Genomic DNA, 20850 nt, shown 5'->3' with positions numbered 1-20850 from the left:
CCACTCATAGACGAGTCCAGGCTGCCATTGCTAAGTCATTGCGTCGGATGACCAATGTGGGCTGGTTCCACTATTTCAGGAAAGAGAATATTTTCACCGACCTGAATATCTAAATGGCTTGGAAACTAGTAGTTCTAGGTCCAACCGGTTCAGGAATCCTCTAGTTGTGCATTCTATCTATCTGGCTACGCTACTTGACAGAACCACACGATGGAAATCCCTGAAACCACCACCTTAAAATTACTGATTTGGCCCGGGAATCGCTGGGTAATTTCTTTTAGTCTTAGATAACATAGCATTTGATTTAAAGCATTTTATGTTGTATATTTATATTCATGTAAGCCACTAAATTTTAAAATCATTTGAACACATTTAAGTTTATAGTTTATTGTTTAATACATTGACCTATAAATATATACACTTATTGCTAATAATTCATTTTGTAGAGGATTTTGGAAACTTTTATTTATTTGTTTTATAACTTATGTATTATTGATAGTATATAAGCAAAAATTTCATTTTATGAAACTGAAATTAAATTGAACAACTTTTTTTAATTTCTGTTGTCAGTAAATTTACATATAACTGAATTGAGTACGTTTCTACAGAACCGAAAGAATGTCATGATAAAGGTGATTTTACCATGCTCTACCTTGCAATGGCAAATAACCTCCACACTGTTGCTGATGACCATTCGAAATAAAATTATTTTGGTTTCGATAAGCCATAGCTAAGCTATTTGACATAAGAGCATTATTGCAGGGTTGTTGTAACATAGAAGCATTGGAACCTCCAACTGTCCCACCGTAACTTGCTATTAGAGATGAAGATGTATCAGGTGAGTGTGAGTTAGGTGTATCTCCAGGGATCAAATTTAGTACACTCGGTACATTGGCTGTAACTGCAGCTGTTCCAGTTACACCATTTGCATTCCCATTGCTATTATTGCTGTTGTTACCAGAAGTTGTGGAGCTATTATTAAGCGTTTGTGGTTGTGCTGCATTATTTGCTCCAGGGCACGGCTTACCATCCTTTACCAAAACTGGAACAGCGACGCGTCTTGGCGAGCTTGCAGACTGAAAATATAAAATTAAAACAGAATATGTTTATATGATTGTCTATTTCTCCAATCGTTGTTATAAACTAGTACACATTTTTCACTCTTCCATACTCTGAATCCAGATTAAATTACAAACATTCTTGCTTCCGTCTATAATTATATATAAAATACACATACACACACTAAGGCTGCGCAGATTAAACAGTTGCTATGTTACTTCATATCTTAGCCGTCCACTATGCAGTGGTGTTTATTGTTCGATTTTTATGAAAGCAATCAACGCATGATACCCCAGCCAGCCATGCCTTCACAGATAATTTTGATACAATTGTTATTAAATAAATTTTAAAAATAATCTTAATTTACTATAGTATTTTTAAATACAAAAAACAAAAAATAGAAAAAAAAACATTTATTTAGGGTATTATGTGTTTAGGATAAAGAGATAATGAGGGAAATCCCCGACCCGGTGGGGAAGATTTATAGTCTGTCCGACCAGATATGCCTCTGCTCATAGGTGGGTATAGTCAGATAGTTTACGAAGGTATCCTGAAAGTAACGAATTTATTAGGGGAGCGAAAGTGCGCCGGAGAAAAGGTGTAAACGTGATATTGTTATCTTTGTACATTACACACTAAGAGATGTGCAGAGAGTAATCTGTTGTGCACGTTGGTAAGAATCGGGGGCGATAATTCCTGGTAGATCTGGACGGAGAAAGGCGAAGAAGATTAAGATGAAGAAGGCTGCTGGAGAACGATAGTAAGCGAAGATTGAGGTCCCAATTTAAACCTTGTAAGGCGAAACGCATAAATTTCTTTTCAACTGACTGAATACGATCCTGGCTATTATTATACTGTGGAGACCAGATGAAAGAGTAGAATTCAAGGATAGTGCGAACAAGAGAGATGTATAGAAGTTTGCTTATGAAGGGATTATTAAACTACTTAAACAAACGTTTAATCAATCCATGGACACCTATATGAAGTTTAAAGCAGATCTTAGAATCATGAATCAGCCATACTGTGCTGAGGGTACTAGATAATTATCGGCAGTGAACAAGAGATTTTCGGTGAATTAAAATCACCCAACTCGATAAAAAGGTCATTATCACGCACATGTGTAGAAACTTCTCTAATACAACAAAAAATTTTAATATAAACTTAAACATGTAATATAAATAGGGCGTGAAGGAAAAGTTATCTTTACTGAGACAATCTCAGCGTAAGTAAGCGTAGTAAAACAAAAGGTTCCGAATGAAATTGTTCGAAAAAACTTCATAATCAGATATGGTTCAATTTAACCATATTTCTAAAAATGAAAATCGAAGGAAGTGCTAGCCATAAAAATATTAAGGAGCTTAGATATAAGGCCTCTTACATTCTGATAAAGAATAGAGACTAGGTCGGAAAGCTAAGTTATTTTTTTGTGGCAGTAACGGTAGGACCTTGTATCAAAGGGACCGGAAGGGTGACTGGAAAAGGCTGGTAAAAGCCAGCCAATGAATAGCAAGTGGTGTCTAGCTCTTAAAACATAAGTGATTTGCTCAAAAATAGGATTTTGATATCGATTTTTATCTTTGCTTGCAAAAAGGGCAAGGTTTATGATCTGATATCAACGCGTTTATATGAATATGGCTAGATCGGCTTCATTATTGATGCTGATAAAGAATAAAATTACTTTGTAAGGGTCGTTTTTCTCGTTTTATACAAAACCAGTATACAATTTTTTGTGGTCTAAAAATAGTTGTGAGTTTTAACCGAGCACACAATGCAAATGGACTACACAATCGAATGGAATCATAAGATATATATATATATACAAGGCACAAATAATCATCATCGGCATACATTATTACTCGAGAGTAAGACAAGGCATAAGGTTATTACCTGATTGTGTTGATTTTGTTCAGCCATTGCCTTTTCCTTGGCTTGTCGCTTGCACTTATACCGATGGTTTTGAAACCATATTTTTACCTGAAAATATGAATGCCAATTTAGTTAATGATCAAATGATTTGGTTTATTTGGATTAGTAGATAAGTATATTAAATAAATATATGTAATTGAAAATCAGTAAGCGTACAGGGGAGTGCTAGGGCTCCAAGCAGAGCGACAGGGATCGTGAAGATAAATAAAAGTCAATTATTAATAATCTTAGTTTAACGAGTTATAATAATGAATTGTTAAAAACATAATAGTTTCGAATTTGACTATCTGGTCGTTCAATCTAACCTACATCTAACCTAACAGTGCCGTGTTAATCTGTTGTAGCTAATCGAGGCCACGTCCCGTCGTCCGTGAGCCAATCCCGGTATTTGATATTTGTCTTCGACTATCCTTAGATTATTGACGTCACCGGTAGCCATAGAGAGGCGAAGGTAATCTCGAGCAGCTCTTGTTTATATGTTTTGCTAATCGTGTCTACCCGTGTATTGGACTAAACCTAACGGTAGCTATAGAGGGTCGGAGGTAATCCCAAGTTGCTCTTGTGTTACGACCAGCCTATCACCTTTTACTTTGAAGGCAAGGGAACGGTTTTTAGTTAGTTCTGCATCGAAAAAGCACCATTACATTCTCTCACTTCCCAATTTCTTTGATGAAATTAAAATATTATTATAGTACTGAATTTTACCTTTTCAAATTAATCAGGTAAATAGTAAAAAAAATGTTTATTTGTACAGCTTTCTATTCAGTTCCGCCGTGTACGGGCTTAGACAGCTGCCTTGACGTACTCCCCTGTCCACCACTACCTTCGGGTTACCCTTGGTCAGTATCCGTCTGCTGAGAAAGCTTGCGATCCAGTTCACCTCGCTTGCACTAAATATCATGGCCCCAAGTTTGCGTACTAATCTGTCCACCAACACACAGCCGCCAAGACTTGGAGGTTATTAGATTAAAGGTCTTGTACTTTGTTTATCAGATCATTTATGCATTTCGCTGTGGGAGAAAGAGCTTTCTAGGATTATTTGTCGCTGCAATACTTCGTTCAGAAGTGTGAATAGATCTGCTTTCTTTTCTGCTGATAGCCTCTGGAGCAGGCAATAGGACAGCCCGCCCAGACGCGTTCAGCCCCATGACTACCTGATGATGTAGTGTTCTTTTGCTATTTTAATCGGACAATCGGAAAATGATTACTGAGATTTATTTCTCTTGACCTCCCAGGTAGTCTAAGACATGCTTGCATTGCAGAAGGAAAGGTCTAGGGCCGAAGTATACTAGGCTGTGCGAGAAAGTAGGCGATTGGGCGAGGCAAATAAAGCCGGCCCTCAAAGCTGCCCTATCAAGTATGTGCCCTTTTCTGTCGCTGTTGTGGCACCCATATTGTGGATTTCGCATTTGTGTCACCCCCTACGAAGGAGGGGTTGCTTCTCTAAAGTTGACCACGCTTGTGGCAGGTGGCGCTTATAAAATAAATACGTTAATGTTGCTCTTAAGGTTGAGGGTTTCTATGCCTATTGCTTCGATGCTGCTGTCGAGGTTTATGATTTTATACGTTATGTGGCTGCGGATAAAAATTCCAACCCTTCCGTACCCATCGTCCCTAGGTCTTCTATAAACTTATATCCTGGGATGCTACAATCTGCGTTATCCCTAACCCATATTTCCGACATAATTGCGACAGAATTAAGTTGGAGAATTATCATTAGTCATTCTTCGATAATAGGAAGATCTGATATACATCAAGAACTGCATTGCTTCTGTTTATAAAGTCATTAAGCTCCAAAATAAAAGGGTTCTTTGCCGTCTTATCTACCTTCCTTGCGGACGGATTGGAGGAAAGGTGTCTCTATTGAGCAGGTTTGGCGCTTGTTTTTAAAATAGATGGGGATACCTATGCCTGACTTCAGATCTGGAGAGGTTATTAATGATCATGCAACTATGAATGATAAGTGACCACGTGATCCTCCTTGCAATTGGCGAAGGTGGTGCTTGTGCACAGGATGTCACTTCCGGGTGCCACTCCGAATTTGAAGCACGTAGCTACCCTTGCAGTATTGCGCCAAGTGTCTAAACATGTTTAATGTGTATAAACGGACTCATAACTCGATATGTGTGCAATCTTGACATCCGAGGATATCAGAGATTCATCTGAGATGTGAGTGGGGATGTTGGCAACATCGACTCGGCTATTGATGCTGATCAAGAATATGTATACTTTATAATGTCGGAGATGCTTCCTTTTGTCTGTCACATACATTAGCACAATTACATTATACGAATTTTAATGGGTTCAGGGAATAAAAGTTGTGTCAGAAGTAAAACTATACAAGATACTATGATACATACTAAATTTGTTGACTTTATTTCTTAAAACATACGAAAAATGCCCGAAAAAAAACAGGGTTTTGATAAAGACATTCATCAATTGCATGGAAACGAGCAAGTTTTTGATGATTTGAAACAAGCGTGATCCTTGCTTGCCTACGTTTAAAATTTCAAGTCAATATAAAGCTTATATATAGTTACTCAGCATCTAGAGCCGAGTCGATTCATTCATTTCCGTTTATCTTTCGATTCGCGCTGTTCTTGGGCAATATAAGATTTAGATATTTGAAATTTTGCACCCTAAGCACGCCCAAATTACGCCATTGAGCACACTATTTTATACCGGAGTGAAACAGTGTTACATTATTTTTATCCACGCCAAATAGGGTGTGGGAACAGCATAATCTTAGCTGATAGATAGCATAGTACGCTCCACAGTTTTAGAGCAATTAGACTGCCTATGACCTATTTTAAAGAACAAATAAAGATGCAACATTTTTTTTGTGTTCTTAATTCATCTTTATATTTCTAAGGTAATTTCACAAGTCGTGTGTTAAGCTGTTCCATCGTAAAAGTAATACAGGTCGCGACTCAATACGGCCATAACTTACATGCTAAGAAGATGTATTTATCGATAGTAGCTTAAATTAATTTCGAACAGCATTTCTTCTCCTTCTTAGGGGCTGGTAAGAATATCATTCTTGGGTTGTGAACTCGCGTCGAGTGACGTACACTTTCCTTTGTTGGCATTGGTGTTTCTATAGGTGTTGACGATCCCCTTGGTGCTGAGATCAGTACATCTTGAAATAGTGAACTTTTGTTTTCAACTGTGCCCGAAGCTTTCGGTGCTCTGAAGCTATCATTTTCGTTGGCCTGACTGCCCTGTCTATTGTCGGTAGTTAGATCTGATCCCATGCTGTACTCCCTTGGTCTCTGATCTGCTATGTTATCAGCAAGCGGTAAATTTCTAGTTTTGCTGATGTTTACTGTTTAATTTAATCTAGACGATTCATTCATAGGTCTTAGAGCGACAAAACGGAACATTCTCTCGGTGACATCGCGGCTATTTGACCCGCTTGTCCTGTTAAACCCTTTGATAATCAAGGCAAAAATCCTTCTCCAACCAATTTACCAGCAGATCGACTTCGAGCGCTCCCCCATTTTCGAACTTCGTCAGAGCAGGTTGTCAGTTTCTAAAGTTGCAAGCTCGAATCAGATGCGAATTTGAGTTCATACCGCCAAGAGCTCCTCACTTCGGGGGTCTGCAGGAGGCAGGTTTGATGGCGATGGTTAAAGGAGTATATACTCGGACTCCAAGTCCTGATCAAGTGGCACCATCGCCTGCCAAACGTTATCGTGGGAGAGCTGCTGGTCGTCGCCGAGCAGTGGCTAATTCCCAAAGTAAAGGCGGTGCACACAGGGGAGGTCGGCGTCGTAAGAGTAAAAATGGGTTTCCGTCCGCACCTTAAGAGCTGTTCCTCTGAGGGCTCCTGCTGTAGATTCAAGAATCGAATCGAATTTTGTTAGTATTTGCTGTAGTTGTTCTCTCTTACTCTTAGTCTGTCCCGCCACTTGTACTGTTATTGTTTTCATCGCGCTTCCTTCTATCGAGAACATGTCCAATTCTATGTAGTTGGTGTTGACAGAGAATTGTTTGTAAAGATCCCAGTAAAATCAATTTCTTTTGCAAATTGTGAGATCCATTCTTGCCCACACAATGTGTAGCCTGGACTACCTTCTACTACATACAGGCTTAATTAACGTGTAGTTTTTTCATAAGTCACGTTAATAACTACCTGTCCATAGTAGTTGATCCTGTGCCCTGTTTAAAAATGTAGGTCAGTATTCTTTAATCGTATTGAAGGCTTAATTTTCCGAAGGGTCTTTTCATTCATTATGCGGCACGGAGCACCTGCGCCCAGTTCCATTGGTATATTTTGTTGACGCAGATCCGCGCATTGCTTCAGAAAATGAATACAAGACTGGAAGGCTAGTGTTAGTTAGTTTTAGGGCGGAGCAAGAGCGCAATAAACCATTATCACTCGCTCTAGGAGCGAGGTTTTACATGGTTTCGCCGACGCCTCAGTAAGAGTGTTTGGCGCATGTGTATATATACGTAGCCGAAGGTTGTCGTATTTCGCTGTTGACATCCAAATCTAAAGTAGCGCCCCTCAAGAAGATGACTCTTCCCGATTTGATTTGTGCGCCGCTCACCTTCTTCCAGATCTTTGTCATCAAGTCAGAAATCTCATAAGAATACCGATTGAACGGACGGTTCCTTGGTCTGATTCTGAAGTCAGGCGTCATTGAATTTGGTCACATCCTTCGTCATTGACAACATTTGTGTCGAGTGGCTGAAATCCAAGAATGGACGGAGAAAGTTGAATGGCGCCATGTACCTACAATGCAAAACTCAGCATAGATTGATTCAAGAGGGTGCGATGATGATGAATTACTTGCGTCGATGTGGTTGGATGGGCCTTAATTTCTGAAAAAACCAAGAGGGTCCTGGTCAGTTAACCAGCAGCTGATGGCAGGTGAGATGCAAACTCTAGAAGAACGTAAAACAGCCTTTGGACTAGCAACTATGGTAGACCGCCCAGATATCTTGGAAACTATCAATAGTTTCTCATCGCATGCCAGGCTGCTGAAAGTGCTTGCTGATGTGTTCCGCTTTATTTAAACATGAAAATATCAAGAAGTATTTGAGAGTAGCCCTACGGTGCGCGAAAGGAAAGATGCTTTCGAGAAAATAGTTGAAGTCATCCAAAGAGTTGAATTTAAAGATGACATAGATAGAATTTGAAAAGGCATGCGCGTGGGTCATAGCCTGCAGCGTCTTAATCCATTTATACATGAGAGTAATGGATTTTGGTGCTCGTTTTCGTTGTTTTTGTTTTGTTTGTTTTGTTTTTTGGGAAGACTTTTAAATACTCCTCTCTTATATGATGCTAAGCTTCCGCTACTTGTAAAAAAAGCTCGTAGTTGGCAAGAAGCTTTATTAGATACCTGTATTTGACGAATTGTCATGCTGGCCGAAGAGCACTTGTGAGTCTTCTTAGTGAGCGACGCTCAAGAGGTCTGTCGTCAGACAGTGAGATCATGTATCCGTTGCTTATAATGCAAACCTTGACTGCTAACTAATTGGGACTGCTAATTTTGGGAAATTTACAAGCAGATCGACTCCGAACTTCGTCGGAGCAAGTGTCCAGTTTCTGGAGTTGCGAGCTCGAAGGCAGTGCACGCAGAAGAGGTCAGCATCGTTAGAGTGGAAGTAATAACAGCCACTGGTGGAAAATTTAAAGGGTCGATCTGCGCGTTGGCTCGGCTACCTGTTGAACAACGGTGTTGGCGCAGATCCGCGCATTGCTTCATTTTTATACCCTGAATATAATGTATTTGTGTAAATGTATGTAACAGGCAGAAGGAAGCATCTCCGACCCCATGTGTGTATATTCTTGATCAGCATGAATACCCGAGTAGATCTAGCCATGTCCGTCGGTTTGACCGTCTGTCGGTCCGTCCGTCTGTCCGTATTTATGAACGCAAGGATATCAAAACCTATAAGAGCTAGAGAATTGAAATTTTAGCTGTAGGTCCTCCTAGTCCGTGCGCAGATCGAGTTTGTCCAATATTCGATAACTTGCCAAGTAATCGATAAAAACCGTGTTTGCTGAACGTAGTAACAATTCCCTGGAATATGCAGCCTCGTATGCGTCTGCAAAGGCTGTTGGCTGTTTCGTGACTCCTCTTGCTCCTGGCTCTCTCTCTCTCTGCGTAAATTTTTCGTTTTCCATCGAAGTGTAACACTACCCTATTCTTTCTGAACTGTAATGTCTCTAGTTGCCGCGGACTTATTGGGATACGTAGCGCTGTATTCAGTTCAGCTTCCATGTGCACCCTTGCATAATGGTCAGTATCAGGAATTTTACACCAGTTACAGAGCCCATTCGAATCATTGGAAGTAGTCATGCACTGCAAAGTATTCTCCCCCCTTGAAGTTTGACATTGTAAACGGCGGTACTTTTGTAGAGCTTTCTGCCCAACTGCATTTTGACCCGCTTGTTGCACTGCTGACTGAATGGAGCTAGTCACTGATATGATGACGTCTAGAAGTTGGTAGTTAAAAATGCAAATTTTAACCACTTTTGATACCACTTTTGTGTTCTTATTCATCTTTGTTTTTCTTGGATAATTTCACAAGTCGTGTAGAGATCGCAATTCAATAGGGCTAGAACTTTTATGCTAAGAATTTATATTTAACGATCGTAGCTTTAATTAAAGGCAAACAACAATTTTATAATTTCCAAAGGTATTTTCTACGGCTTGTAAGCCCTTAGTTGGCGACATATATTCAAATTTCAAGTCTCCAGCCTTCATTCCGAAAACTATAATTCATACGCATAGTACGGACAGCCATACAGTTATTTCACAAAGAATAGTCTTGTTAACTTTGTGAACAGAGTAAAAAAGAGCAAAACAGTAAAATCGAGAAAGTGAATATTTAACTTATTTGTCGATCAATTTGTCTTTAAAAACGCGTCGATGTCAACGACTTAAAAAAGTCTCGAGACTTCGAATTAGGTACGTTTGTTCTTCAATAAAGAGCGTATGTTCTCGCTGAAAAAAAATATGCAACCGATATTAGAATGTTTGTCTAACACTATTCAATTTATATATACTTGATAAGCGTATGGTTCTGAGAGAAAGTCTGACGGTTGTGTCTATATAAAGAATTAAATGAAGGGATCTGCTTATATCTATATACTTTTTTTTATCAAAATATTTTAATGGATTATAAGTTTATATTGAAGGATTATAATTAATTAATTAATTATTATAAAGTATATATATCTTGATCCGTCGGTCTGTCCATATGTATGAATACAAAGATCTTAAAACAATTTAGAACGTAGGTCTTCCTAGTGCCCGCGATAATCGATAACTTTTCCCATTTCCAAGTAATCGATCAAAGTCGAAATAGAAGTCGTGTTTTTCAGCAGATCTCTAGGATTTTAGAGCTAGAGTCACCAAACTTGACATGTAGCTTTTATAATAGTATATATATATCAAGTATCTTTCATTTTATAGCTATCACCACCTCCCCGACATTATCTCATAGCTATAAATCAAGTAAATAAACCAATTTATGCTACATTTAGAGGATATATGAATATTCTATAGCACAATTAAAACTACTGTAGAAAATGCCATCAAAATCGGTTAAGAAACACAGAATTGTTTAATGAAAACATGTTTTGGCTGGCCTCGAGCTTGGAGCAGCAAGCGTAAATTGCAAGAATTTTTGTATACATGTACACACACACATTTATGCTCTGAATTTTATCAACAGCATTGCAATTGCGATTGTATTGTTTTCATGTGCTGCTATTTTAATTCGTATTTTTCTCATTTAGACTCAATTGTTCAACGAATAAGCTATTGAATTTAAAAATCCCTTCTGATTTATTATAAAAAATATATTTTTAAAGATGCATTTTAACAGTTCAAACAAGTAAGAGGTTCTAGTCGGGAGCTCCTGACTAGAGGATACCCTGAACCCTCTGATGACATCACGAAATGAAGCTTGCACCACGCGCTCGCGTGTAGTAAAAAAGATAAATTGAAAAAAAAAGTTCCCTTGGCAGGGCTCGAACTCGCAACTGACCGCACTACTTTCTGCTGACTTTATTTAACAGCCCCACCAGCCAATCAAAAAAATGGTTCCTCGGTAGGATTCGAACTCGTAACAGACCACATTACTTTCCGCCACCCCTATTCAACAGCCACACCATCATTAAGTTCTACAGAGAAAAAAACGAATTTAAATAGCAGCACAGAAAGCAATACAATGATAGAATTCAAAGGACTCATGGGAATGTGTGTGTGTGCAAGTATACAAAAATCCTTGGAATTGCCCATTGCTCTTTCTATTTACCAAAACTGCTCAAAAGCAGGATTTCGATATCGATTACTTGGAAACGCGGAAAGTTATCAAATATCGGAAACAAACTCGATCTGCGCGGGCAGTAAGAGGACCTAAAGCTAAAATTTCTGCTCTAGCTCTACGATATGGCTAGATCGACTAGGCTATTGATCCTGATCAAGAATATATATATTTTTTAAGGGGTCGGAGATGCTTCCTTCTGCCTGTTACATACATTTGCACAAACATTATACCCCTTTTACCCATTGTTAATTGGTTCAGGGTATAAAAACAGGGATAATTAAAAAGCGTATTAGCGAAACGCAAAAACACTTGGCATACAGCATAGTTGTTATAAGACGGATCAAAATTAGGTGCCATTATATTAAAAATTTGTATAGCCACATACAATTTGTTATTTTCTGTGGTTTCCTTTTTTTAATAGTTAACTCACTTATCAATCGTATGTGAAGTACACACATATGTAGGTAGAAATAACTCCTGTATAATAGGATATGTATTCCGCTTCATAAGTTAAATTATTTCACTACACCAAACACTTTTTCATTGAACACAATACCAAGAACCTTTTATAGGGAGAGCGTGTTCAAACAATGAGCATATTTCAATACAAAAGTTGGGGTGAGTTTAAATATATTATTTTTCCCCCATTGTTCATTAATGCGTTTTTATCTTTCAAAAACATGCCACTGTTGTCCGCATACGTATTTCAATGTGCTCTAGAGATGCTTTATTCTAAGGTAATCACCACTCCTGTTTAGATGGGTAGGCATTGTATAAAATTTCCAGATAATAAAACTCAAGGGTGACAATGCACAACTCAAATATTTTTATTGTTATAACACGTCACACCCCGTAGCTGTTGTTAGTAAAGTAATTGCTTAACCTAATGACAATTATATTATATTTAAAGTGTAAAGTTTTGTTATCGCCATTCCCAAAATTTGTTCAGCAATGTAAACATTAACTAAATTCGTTTGCATTTCCAATAGGGGTTTGTACAAATATATATATACAAGTAATTATTGGCCACAGCATCAGTTTTACTTTTATTTATATTTTAAATTATAGTTAATGTTTTATAGACATTGGCGTCACAAGCTATAGCTATCTAATAAATGTACATTAAAACAATATTAAACAACTTTTTTCACATATTTCTCTATGTTACAATTCTATTCCTATAATGCAGTAATCTAGCCGGGAGTGTCCGATTAGAAAATAACTTTCCTTATTATACACACATTTTTCCGGTTTGTACCTATTGAAAATAAACAAAAGGATAAAATGGTTTTGGGCAACTGTATGAATAGGCAGACGGAGGCGTTTTCTGGCTCTATAAACATTAAATTTTCATAATCAGCTTCAAGAGCAGTGGTGACCTTCCGTCTGTCTGAATGCATTAACATTCTCGGTGTTTACGAAACCGATAACGCTCGATTTTAGAATTAAATTTTCTGAGCATATACAAAAATACAAAAAATCGACATACCAAATTTGGTGCTGTTATCCGATAATAGACTTTATGGAAACAAAACACCTATGATAAACTACGCTTTATAGTAGAGTTTTCCCATGTTGATTTTACCTTGTCTTTAGGATAAGGGCAAAGTCGCTTTGGTTATGAACTCTTTAAAAACAGCAAGAAGCAATGAGTATATTCAGTACGCCTTGTAGACTTAACATATATCTGACGGCATTTTGCAAATATCTGCAGCTTCTTATTCATATATGTATATGTTTATGTCTTGAAAAACAAAAAGAAGATTAATGGGCTCAAGGTATCTTTTTGGCACTCCCGATTAGAGCACGCTTGCTTGCTTTTATTACTTTTAACTATCGGTTTACATGTACAAAAATCGACTTATTTGTAGGCCCTTTAATAAAATTAACTGAATCGTCTTAGTTGAGGTGTGCGTAAGTTATGGTGATGTATTAAAACAGGAAAGAACAGCTATCTTGGGCACGCCAAACATAATTATCCTTGTACACACATGGGGTACGGGTTCTATGTGAAGAGAATATGAACTTCCTGTAAAAGTTTAGTGAAGATTCGAATTTTTCGACTGATAGGAAGTTATAAAGACATATTATGTGGTAGTCCGACGTTAGTGAGATTTTGCTTTTATGCAGGAAGCATAGTGATCCCCAAAAAATGTTGAGCTTGGTTAAGGCACCTTAAATAAGTAAAAAGGTTCATAAAACACCCAAATTTTCCCTCAATCATTTTTGTGGCAGATATTTTCATGGTGATCCATGGACTGGTATTAAAAAAACACACTTGAGCTAATAGGTGCTAGGATAGGATAAGATATTTTAAATAACAAACAAGTAGAGCCCGAGTAGGGGATACCCTGAACCCTGTTCTTCCAACACCAAATGCAGCTCGAGCTACGCGTTCGTTTGCTTTAGTAGTCATAAAACTAAATAAAAAAATAAAAATAGTTTCCTCAGTAGGTTTCGAACTTGAAACGGTTTGGGTTGAATTGAGCCTAAACCACTGACGACAGGGGGTGTGCAAACCTGATGACGCGCAGTGTATATTCCTGCGTTGGGCTTGCCGCCGCAAAACCCACAAACGTGTAAACAGTCAATGAAAACAGGTGGATCGAACTTCTTGCTCGCTTGCACTTTGATATGGATCCAGACGCATGCCAAACATTCGGACTGTTAAAAAAAAAAAACAAAGACCGTGCCTGTCGACCAAATTTACGCACCCATTGATGAAAATATCTCTGTCTCACGAAAAATCCTTAATCAGCTCATTTGCACACATTTGTGTGTGTGTATATGTGTGTGTATCGAGCTCAAAATTCACAAATGCCAAAAACTTAAAATTTTTCAAATTTGCCACGTTTCCAAGTAATCGATAAGAATCGGTATGGAAGTCCTATTTTTTTTTAGCAAATATGGTAAATAATAAAGCTAGTGCCACCAGTATTGCCCATTAATTTGCAATTGAATTTTTGAGAATATAAATATGTTCTATTGAACAATAAGATCTACTGTTCAAACTTTCATCAAGACCAGTTAAGGAATACAAAAATTATTAACGAAAATGTGTTTTGGCTGCCCAAGTGGTTGGGACAGCAGCGCAACTGGCAAGAAATAGTGTATACATATACACACAGACATTCATACGCGTCTTTATAAAATTGTATCAAGAGCATTGCAATTGCGATTGTATTGTTTTCTGTGTTACTATTTTAATTTGTTTTTTTTTTCAGGTAAGAGTCAATTGTTGTTGTGGCTGTTGAATAGAGGCGGCGGCAGTAGTGTGGTCTGTTGAGCTCGAGACGTACGGCGGAAACATTTTTTTTATTTTAAATTTATTTGTATTGCTGCTCAAACGAGAGCGCAGTGCGAGCTTAATTTGGCGTTGGTAGAAGTGGGCTCAAGGTATTCTCAAGCTCACGACTAGAGCCTCTTACTTGTTTTGTAATGCTAAAGCAAATGAAAGCGAGGTTCAGGGTATATCCTAGGCAATCCCTCCAGAGCAAAGCTCTCTTTGAGATCACTTTTTGACGACTTCAAAACAAACATAAGGTTTACGTGTAAGTATCAAAATACTATGGTTAATTTTTGTATTATTAAATTATTATTATGATCATTGAGAAAAATTTAATCACACAGTCTTTTGTAAAGCCGGTTTTACAGATGTGATAAAAGAAAGAAATGATGATACAAATTTTGCATAAGAACGACATTTACTTACTTAATATTCTTTTTAAAACAAAAAGAATACAGTATTTTTACTATATTCCTACAGAAACTAACTAAAGCTTTAGATATTAACGGTTAATTATTGATTTATGTACCTCAACAAAGATTACTGGACATTGGTACACGGACATTCCAGAAAATGTTGTATTATTATCACAGCATTTAATTTGGTATAGTGGCTTATAGAACAAGTAAGAGATTTTAGTCGGGAGTTCCCGATAAGGGGGCACCCTGAACCCTCTTCTACCAAAACTGAACCCATTAAAATTGAATAAAAAGGGTATAATGGATTTGTGCATATGTATGTAACACGCAGAAGGTATTACCTTCTACCCCATAAAGTATGTATATTCTTGATCAGCATCAATAGCCGAGTCGATCTAGCCATGTCCGTCCGTCTGTTCGAAAACGTGTGGTTATTACATATTGGCAGCCTACGTGTCAGCGGCAGTTAGCGCAAATCGCAAGAATTTCTGCCTACATGTACACACACAGATTCACGCGCGTCTTTATTGAATTTTATCAACAGCATTGCATTTGCGATCGTATTGTTTTCTGTGCTGTGTGTATGTGCTCCTATTTTAATTGGTTTTATTTTTTCAGTATCGATTAGTTGTTGGCTTGGCTGATAAGTAGAGGCAGCGTCAAGTAGCGTTGTTTGTTACGAGCTCGAATCTTATCGAGGGTACTAAACTTTTTTTGTTAACATTTTTTTTTTATTACTGCTAAAGCGAACGAGCGCGTAGTGCGGGCTGCATTTGGTGTTGGTGGAAGAGGGATCTGGGTATCCCCTAGTCGAGAGCTTCCGACCAGAGCCTCTTACTTGTTTTAAATAACTTTACCTTTGCGCAACTCCACAGCCTATGAAAATGATGAAAAAATATAAAACTTTCAGCATTTATTAATTTAAGCAATCCCTTCTTGAAAAATATTACGATTTTCGTCCAAAGAACATGTGCAAAACAAGGCATTTTGATCTACATTTTACCCCAAAAATATATAAACATCGACGTGTTCCTAAATATTCGTTTAAACTAAATTAAAAAAAAAAATAGCAACACAAATATCTTCTATTTTAATTGCTCTTAACTTGGTGATAAGCCTTATCAATATATGAGTGTACATAGGCATTCCCGTTAGGTTTTTAATCTTAATCTTTTTAAAATATCTTTTTATTTTAATATTAATAGTAAAGTATATTTAATTGCTTACTTGTGTGGGCGTCAAGTGAATAAGACTTGCTAAATGTTCTCGCTCAGGGGCCGACAAATATCGTTGTTGCTTAAATCTTCTCTCGAGCTCATAAACCTTAAAAAAATAATTACAAACACTATTATAACCTTTATTAGAAAATATTTTCTATTCAAGGTTTCAATCAGAATCTAATAGTTCGAATACGTACATGCATTCCTTGTATATAACAATTAAAATATACCAAAGACCATCAAACCAAAAAGTTACTATGCATATTGATTTTAAAATATTGAGTGTCTTTATTAGAGAGGACGATTGGATTAAAATACTTTGTCTCCGATGTTGCAGGCAGAAATTTGAATACCCAACATTAAAAGATAAACAGAGCTCATGCGCATACAAACATACATACATACATAAACACAATCTTATTTAATTGCGCCCGAACTTCAGACCAGCAGCTTCTAAACAATTTCCATTAGGAACAACAAAAACCAATAATCAACACAAACAACTCGGCAATGAAATTGGCAGACAAAAACAAATTAAACAAGTGAGAGGCTTTAGTCAGCAGTTCCGGAGGGGATACCCTAACCCCTCTTCTACCAACACCAAATGCAGCTCGCGCTACGAGCTCGTTTGCTTTAGCAGTAATACTTACAAATAAATTAAAAAATTATATACATATATAGTTCCCTAGATAGGACACGAACTCGTAACAGACCGCGCTATTTGCAACCGCCTCCAGCCAACCAACAGCCACACCAAAAATTAAGTCTTAATGAGAAAAAACAGATTGAAATAGCAGCACTATATACAATACAATCGCAATTGCAATGCTGTTGATAGAATTCAATAAAGATGCGAATCAATGGTTTGTGCACATTTATACAGAAATTCTTGCAATTTGCACTAGCTGCCGCTAACATGTGGGCTGCCTATATATATATAACCCCACGTTTTCTTTAATAACTTCTGCGTTTTTTAACCGATTTTGATGAAGTTTTCAACAGAAGATCTTAATGTGCTATAGAATTTTCGAAAGTCAATTGCATTAAAACTGTGCCTTAAATTGGTGGGCAATGCAAATTGGATTATTAATTTGATTTATCGATTTAAATCGATTACTGGGAAATGGGGCAAGTTATCGATTATCAAAAACAAACTCGTACTGCTCGGACACTATACGTTCTGAGATCGTTGCGTCCATAAATACGGACGGACGGACAGACGGACAGACATACGGACATGGCTAGCTCGACTTGGCTATTGATGCTGATCAAAAATATATATACTTTAAGGGGTCGGAGATGTTTTCTTCTGACTGTTACATACATATGTATGTACAAATACATTATACCCTCTTTACGCATTGTTAATGGGTTCAGGGAATAACAAATTACCTTTTGATCAATGTTGTAACCAAGGACCTTTAATCTTCTTATATAACAATTTTTACCCAGTGTCAGGGAAAACAAATAAGAGTGCTCCGATTAAAATGACCCTGAACCGTCTTCCAATACCTTCTACTAAGCGCTCGTTTGCTACAGCGCTTAAAAAAATATTTAAAAACAAATAAAAGGCTCTAGTCGGGAGCTCCCGACTACGGGATACCCTGAATCATCTTCTTCCAACATCAACTGCAGGTCGCGCTATGCGCTCGCTTATTTTAGTGGTAATAAAAATAAATTAAAAGAGAAAGCAAGAATATCTTCGGCATTCCGAAGATCATATACCCTTGCAGACTCAACCTTTTCATAATGCTTATAGTGCTTTGCCCGTATCTCAGAAGCACAGGGAAAATATTTAATGCCGAGTTTGGTCAAGATATCTTGATAAGCAAAAAAGGAGCATAGTGAAATCTTTAAATGCCGTGGTTAATCAAAATATCTTGAATGACAAAAAAGTTTTCGATACCAAAAACTTAATTTTTGACCGATCGTTCCTATGGCAGCTATAAGATATGGTGATCCGATGTTAATAGGATTTTGCATATATATGAGGAGCATAAGTAAACTAATAAATGCCGTGTGTGACCACACATATCTTGATAAACAAAAATGTTGTTCATACAACTTAATTTTCGACCGATCGTTTGTATGGCAGCTATATGATATAGTGGTCAAATCCAGCTGGCTCTGACAAATGTACTGTGTGGAACAGAAAGAGGGACTTCTGCAAAGTTTTATAATGATTGCTTTAAAACTAGATCGTAAGAAACAGACAGACGGATAGACGGACATGGCTATATCGACTCTGCTTTTGAAACTGATCAATAATACATATATATATACTTTATGGGGTCGGAGATCTCTCCTTCTATGCGTTACACATTTTACGACTAAATTATAATACCCTCTGCAAGGGTATAATAATCTTTAGCACAACTAGATCTACTGCAGTGCAAATCGCAAAAATTTCTGTTTACATGTACACACACATATTCACGCGCGTCTTTATTGAATTCTATAAACAGCATTGCAATTACGATTGCATTGTTTTCTCTGCTGTGTTAATGCGGTGCTATTTGTATTGGTTTTCTTTTTTCGTAAGATCTAAATTGTTGGTGTAGCTGTCGAGAAGAGCCGTTTGCAAGAGTTTCTAGTGAGAAAACGATTTTTCTTGTAAATGCTAAAGCAAACGAGCGCGTGGCTTGAACTGCATTTGCTGTTGGTAAGAGCGAGTTCAGGGTATCACCTATTCGGGAGCTCCTAGAGTCTCTTACTTGTTATATATTTGCACTTCCATTCTGCTTTTTGTTTCTACGTTTTGCCTTTTTTGTGATTTATTTTAAAAGCTTTTATTACTTGGGCAAAATGCTATCTGTTGTGCAGCGTAAGTTTATAAATTATTGCATTTACTGAAAGCGCATAGCCGAAAATTGTTAATTGTCCCAATTTTTGCATTTGCCGTATACATCTGTCCTAACACCTACTCCCAATGCTGTCATTATCGCCTTCTCCAAGCGATTGTCTTCGTTCTGCTCTTTGAAGCGAACAGGCGTTTTTTGTGTGTTCCCTGTTTGCTTTTTTGGTTTTAAGAAAACACTGGTGTTTCAATATATCTCTGTTTGCCTTATCGCTTTATTTCTTTTTTCTGGCCTGTGCATTTTAAGCATATTAATATTGTTATTTTGAAACTAGTGTTCTTGTGCATTTTTGCATGTGTTGTTGTTCTTTATATTTAACTAAACATCGCCTTTCTTGGGGTGCAAGATCTTGTGAGCAATCGCATTTATGCGTCAAACCAGGAATGGCTTTAAGGGTCTGATTGTTGGTTTTCGCAAACTAAACGATCAGCTCACAACTTGCAATACCTAATTTAATAGCCTAAAACTGTTGGATGAGTCTCCAGGGTCTAAAAAGTATACTCTTGATGATTTGCCGTTCTCTAATATCCTTCAGTCTTCGACTTACTATCTATTTTGTTACTCCGGTAGCTGTAATCGGATATTAATCGGGTAATTGAAATAAGGTTTGGTAACTCAAACGATAAAGAACAAGTAAGAGGCTCCAGTCGGTAGTTTCCGACTAGGGGATACCGTGAACCCTCTTATACTATCGATTGCTTATCTGCGCGGGCACCAAGCAGATCTACTACCATTTTTTAGTTTTAACGGGGTCTAAGATGCTTGCCTATTTCATAACACCAGCTATATAAATGGCATTCGCACAAATACGGTTCCTAAGAAGAGTCTATAACAAACTGCCACGTTACGCCATATTATGGCGTTCTCTTTTTTTTAAATAATTGCGAAACACTGCAAGCTATTTTTTATCATCAGCTCCAAGCCGGCTAACATAGTTTATTTGTTTAAAAATCGTTGTCAACTTAGTAAAATCCGTCAAAATCGCAAATCGCGAATCGATAACACGCAAAACTGTGTGATGCCAATCGCAGGCTACAGACTAAATCCATTTCTGGTTCTTCTGAGCATCTCTTTCTCCCTGCATAGCTTCCCACAAAACCCCGAGATCTACAAACATACATATGTATGTTTGTGTTGTGCGGATGTGCGCACAAGTAAATCACGGCATTGTACCTTAATTAAGATAATTTTTAAATACGGAAATGATGCTTAGCGTAAATTCACATTTTATTAATTTAATTCGCATACATATTGATGTGCACTTCTACATACAAGAATACTAATCAGAAATAGGTTGTGCTTCGCGCTCGCTTGTTTAGGCTTTAGCCGAAGAAAAGTATTTCTTGTATGATTTATCTTTTCTAATGGGTGAAAGGATACCAAAAGCATTATTACCAAAAAAAATGAGCAGCATAATTATTTTTTGTGATTGGTTTTCTGTTTAAAACATTGAGCAAATTTTGATGCTGCCTACTAAAGAATATCATAAAACCCTGTGCCGAGCTACCTTTACAAGCATTCTAGCTTCTTTCTTACATACATACAGAAAACACGCATACATAAGCATGTACACGCACACGCTATGTCACACAAATGTGCGTAATACAAAAACGGAAGACTCTCTCTTCAACCGTTAGTTTTTGCAAAAGGGGGTAGTATCAGTTAAGTGAAAAGTAAGGGAAGAATAATGATTAAAATCTGTGTTTACCTTACGAGAACGAGAGCGTACACACCATTTGTTTATCAATTTGCAAATTTGGACCTCCTCTGCAATATCAAAGCCCTACTCCCTG

At 37.4% G+C, this 20850-nt stretch overlaps 1 protein-coding gene across 7 annotated transcripts in view; it reads right to left on the bottom strand.

Moving 5' to 3' along the window:
• Window positions 1–432: 432 nt before the first annotated feature.
• The window catches only part of LOC115761986 (homeobox protein Nkx-2.4), a 48265-nt gene continuing 27847 nt past the window's right edge, over window positions 433–20850 (bottom strand). For 2 of the 7 annotated variants that reach the window (XM_030704034.1, XM_030704033.1), the window contains exons 5-7: window positions 16207–16302; window positions 2947–3033; window positions 434–1076 (exon numbers count right to left, since the gene is read on the bottom strand). In XM_030704034.1, coding sequence (XP_030559894.1) covers window positions 639–1076; window positions 2947–3033; window positions 16207–16302 — 621 coding nt within the window. In that variant the 3' untranslated portion in view covers window positions 434–638. Of the gene's footprint in view, window positions 1077–2946; window positions 3034–7607; window positions 7679–12461; window positions 12533–16206; window positions 16303–20850 lie in introns of those variants that run through there. The other 5 variants (XM_030704039.1, XM_030704035.1, XM_030704036.1 and 2 more) reach the window with 4 other exon arrangements.

This window comes from Drosophila novamexicana, unplaced genomic scaffold (assembly GCF_003285875.2).
Source record: "Drosophila novamexicana strain 15010-1031.04,08,12 unplaced genomic scaffold, DnovRS2.1 tig00000512-arrow-arrow-pilon, whole genome shotgun sequence".
Taxonomy (NCBI): domain Eukaryota; kingdom Metazoa; phylum Arthropoda; class Insecta; order Diptera; family Drosophilidae; genus Drosophila; species Drosophila novamexicana.
This window is presented reverse-complemented; position numbering and strand designations above follow the sequence as displayed.